Here is a 4,381-nt window from a genome sequence, read left to right on the forward strand (position 1 = left end):
GGTATTAAGAAAGCATTTGGCTTTCTTCTTGCAATTCTGATGGTCAAATTGAATTTCGCACTGTTCGGTGTGGCCGAGGGTAGAATGAGAATATTGATGCTTTTCATCCTCTATTGGCAATTTGTCACCAAAAAGGGAAAGAAGGTAAGTTTGTTGACCTCACCAGGCTGTTATAAACTACATATAAAACTCAACTCAAAACTGAACAAATTTCCAAGTCGAGCCCCCAAAATAATACAGTTCGAACTTCTATCTTGAAGATATCACCAAAATGGTGCCGTCCATAAATAAGGGCTTGACGATTTCATGGTAGCCGAAAGCTGCACTTAGAACAGTCTGTAACAAAGCAACTTTAGTTATACAATACTCGGATATATCTATTAGTTAGTTTTCTCAGAACTAACAGCAGAGTTAGATAGGTACCTGTTCAGATTCAGACTGTTCAGATAGTCACAACTACTTGCTGGGTTCTCAGAAGGGACTATATAACCTCCTCTGGGAAAGTATGTAAGGAAGCCTCTTAGAACTCATTATCTACAAGTTAGAATATACCTAACCTATCTACAGTATATAGTATCTACTGATGAGGCCCCAGCAGCAAAACTTCTACCTAGACCCCCATGGTTCAGACCGATCTGAGATCCAAACCATCAGTCTCATGTCTCTACTGATGGGATAGTGTGAACTCTGTTGGCGCCATAGCCCGGTAGTCGCCATCTTGAATAACAATAGTGTGAGTGAGTGTGATAGAGATTATACAGGGTTGGGCCAAAAATAGCTGGCTGACAAGTATGTTTGCCTGAAAAGAATCTAGGAATAGAAGAGACCACCCTGGATTTTCAGCAAACTCAAAAATAAGCTCTCCCTCTTTCTCTCTACTTAGTTATTCACATAACGTTATCTCTTTCTTTTTTTTTCTCTCTCTCCGAGGAAAATGTTTTTACTTAATAAAGAGTAGATTGTAGAGCGTGCCGGATTTAGAGAGAGAAAGAGAGAGAGGAGGGAGAGAGAGGAGGGAGAGAGAGAGAGAGAGAGAGACAAAGAAAAGTCTGCGGATCTGAGTTGATTTTGCTGAAGTGGTCATGACGGCATTGGACGGTACCTGGCCCCAGTTACAACTCTGATAGTTATCTACAGGCTGTCGCGTACCGTCCGTACAAAGCAGCTCGAAATTTTCCTTTGTCAGACCGTCTGTGAATAGAATAGAGTTGGAATTTAGGACAACACAGAATTTAAATGGAGTAAAAAATAATGGAATAGAACGAAGGCTACAATGGTATGGTCATGTGATGAGAAGGGATGAAGATTATATTGGAAAGAAAGTGAGCAGAATAGAAGTGACAGGACGCAGAGCAAGAGGCAGACCGAAGAAATAAGTTCTGTGGGTCAACTTGATAAGGAGAACCAAAAAGGATAAAGTTTGTCTAATCGAAGCCATGACCTATCGCTTACAAGGCAGACAGACGCACAACCCTAAAAAAGTCGAAGTTAAAAAATAAATAGAATAACATTCTTACCTTGAGTTCTCTGCGGTGGTACAGGGCCTCCGAACAGCTGCACAGTCTTGATAAGAAACTGTTGATAGTACCTTCGGATCTGAGTAGATTTTGCTGAAGTGGTCATGACGGCATTGGACGGTACCTGCCCCCAGTTACAACTCTGGTAGTTATCTACGGGCTGTCGCGTACCGTCCGTACAAAGGAGCTCGAAATTTTCCTTGGTCAGACCGTCTGAAAACAGAAATAGAATAGAATAGGGCTAAACTAGAATAGAATTACTTAACGCTTATTAGAGATTGAATTTGAAGTTTCATAGAGGGAACTGTAACAATGGAGAATGGGAAGTCATTTCTTCAATCAAGCTCATTTCTTTCTTTCCTGTTTGATTTCGGGACGATAAAACCTTGGCAGTTACGGTTCCCTCTACGTAACCTCTTAGAAAAAAGTCAGTTTCGAATTCCTTCCCCAAGGAAACTTTACTTACAAGCATCGATTCTTCCTTCAATCATCTCCTGAACGGTCGTATGCTTCAGGAAGGCCACCTCCCCCTTGTCCACCAAACATCTGAAGGCCCCCTTAAACCCAACATGAGGACATTTACAGTTCCCTCTATCAAACCTCTTAGAAAAAAGTCAATTTCGAATTCCTTCCCCAAGGAAACTGTACTTACAAGCATCGATTCTTCCTTCAATCATCTCCTGAACGGTCGTATGCTTCAGGAAGGCCACCTCCCCCTTGTCCACCAAACATCGGAAAGCGCCCTCAAACCCAACATAAGGACATTTACAGTTCCCTCTATCAAACCTCCGCTATACTGTAGTAATAGAAAGTAAAAAAAGCTCATTTTTAATTCCTTCCCCAAGAAACTGTACTTACAAGCATCGATTCTTCCTTCAATCATCTCCTGAACGGTCGTATGCTTCAGGAAGGCCACTTCTCCCTTGTCCACCAAACATCGGAAAGCGCCCTCAAACCCAGCGTAGGGATCTGCTGTTGTACATTTCTCCCCGGGAACTCGGCCGATGCAGAGTTCACACAGGCGGTCAGAATTGTCACCGATGGGGTTGTATTTGTTGATCAGAGCGTTGACAGCACAACTGGGGCCGAAGTAGTTGATGACGGATTTGACATGATTGTTACCTGAGGAAAGTCAATAAGTACAATCAAGTATTTAGAATTTTGTGAGTGTTTAGAATTTAGAAAGAAATTTAGGTAGAAAGTGAGTAAGTGAGTGAATGAAGTATTTAGAATTTTAGACTGCCAAGCAATCTCTGTGCCCGAGCAAGTATCACACTAGGCTTGCACGCCGGAGGTCCCAGGTTCGATTGCCGGCGGGGTCGAATTTTTTTCAGCTCTGTGCTTGAAGTTCGGGGTGTACTTGGTCTCGTGAGGCTGAGTGCACCTCAGCTACTTTAATCGAGTAGCAACCAATGGCGGCATTACCAGTGTAAAAAGAAAGATTAGGGTGAGAGAATTATTATTAACAGATACTTAAGGTTCCATCACAGAAGTGCTAGCTCTGTTCTATCCTGTATTCTTTCTCTTTTCTATTTTGGGACAATCAGAACTTAGCAGTTACAGGTCTCTCTATCAAACCTCTTTAAAAGACAAGGTGAGAAGACCTCCATTGTTAGTCTTCTTCTCCTCCTTTTCTTCTTTTTTTTTTTTATTTAATACTCACAATCTATCACCTCCATGCCTCCATTTCTAATCAGCACATCCACTGGTATAACCCATCCAGCCTGAGTACCCACTCCAGCAAAACATGCCTTCTTTCCTCTCAGATGAGAAATGTGTGTGAGATCGGGAAGAGAATTTTTCTTCATTACGGCTACCGAGTAGTAGTGTTTGGTTCCATCTGAAATGAGAGAGGAGGAAATCAGGAAATTTGTTTCTGAAAGAAAACTTTACACTTTGCATTTCAAATTTCATGAGAAAAAAGAATCAAAATGACTTATTAATTTTTTTCTCCTGTGAAATGTTATTGGGCAACGCTTCAAACTCTTAACACATTGTGTACGAAGCATAAAAACACGAATTAGCGCTAGGTACAGAGGCCTAATTTGGGTAATTTCCGATGTGATCCATTTCACCGGACATAGAGCACAACTATATTTTATTTAGCTGACACCAGAAGAAACTAATTTAATATGTGTCCATTCATTCAAAAAAAGTAAATTAAAAATTAATCTATCCGTCAACCAGAGAAAAAAGCCCTCAACAGGTGTTGGTATTCTGAATTGTGATGTATTGGGTATAATTTTGGTGTGCAAAATTAAAACAGGACATCCATCAAATTTGAACGATATTTTTACCTACACTTCAGTTTATAAAACTTGGGCTTTTTTTAGTAGCACTATTTTCATTTGTGAACGGAGGCTAAATTCCAAGTCAATGATTTTCTCGATATTTTTTAATTATTTCATTCCCTCTTCCTCCCTCCTCTGACGCAATCATGTGTGTGAGAGAGAAGGTGACATTGGTCAGGTCACGTGTCATATATTCTACTCAAATTTTCGTCTATGTTACGGACAGGATTCGTATCCGAACAGCATTTTCCCTCAAGGTTAGGTTTGCCTTACACCTCAGCCACTTTGGGCTTTTTGAGTACATGTGCTAAATAAAATATATATGTACAAGTTACAAAAGACAGGAGTAAATGGAAAAGAAGAAACCCACGGGGCACGTAGAAGTTGGAAAGCCAGCTATGAGGAGGTGGTTGAAATGTAATAGGTACCTATGTATAGACGTCAAACAATAGATGATAATTTAATATTTTTGACCTTACGTACATGGCTTAAATTTTTCCATCACATGCTTTTTCGTCTTCTTCTTCTTCTTCTACAACAAAATACCATGTTGCCATGTTACGTCCATTATAA

General features: G+C 40.4%; 1 protein-coding gene across 1 annotated transcript; it reads right to left on the reverse strand.

Annotated features, from left to right (window-relative positions):
* Positions 1-1,102: 1,102 nt before the first annotated feature.
* Positions 1,103-3,378, reverse strand: LOC103520079 (ovotransferrin-like; the record flags this gene model as incomplete). Its single annotated transcript, XM_026831337.1, has 4 exons — positions 3,181-3,378; positions 2,376-2,639; positions 1,518-1,730; positions 1,103-1,191 (listed from the first exon to the last, which is right to left on the reverse strand). Coding segments are annotated over exons 1-4 (711 nt in total), but the record flags the coding sequence as incomplete, so codon positions are not given.
* Between the last annotated feature and the right edge of the window lie 1,003 nt (positions 3,379-4,381).

This window comes from Diaphorina citri, unplaced genomic scaffold (genome assembly GCF_000475195.1).
Source record: "Diaphorina citri unplaced genomic scaffold, Diaci psyllid genome assembly version 1.1 scaffold3199, whole genome shotgun sequence".
NCBI classification, from domain to species: Eukaryota; Metazoa; Arthropoda; class Insecta; order Hemiptera; family Psyllidae; genus Diaphorina; species Diaphorina citri.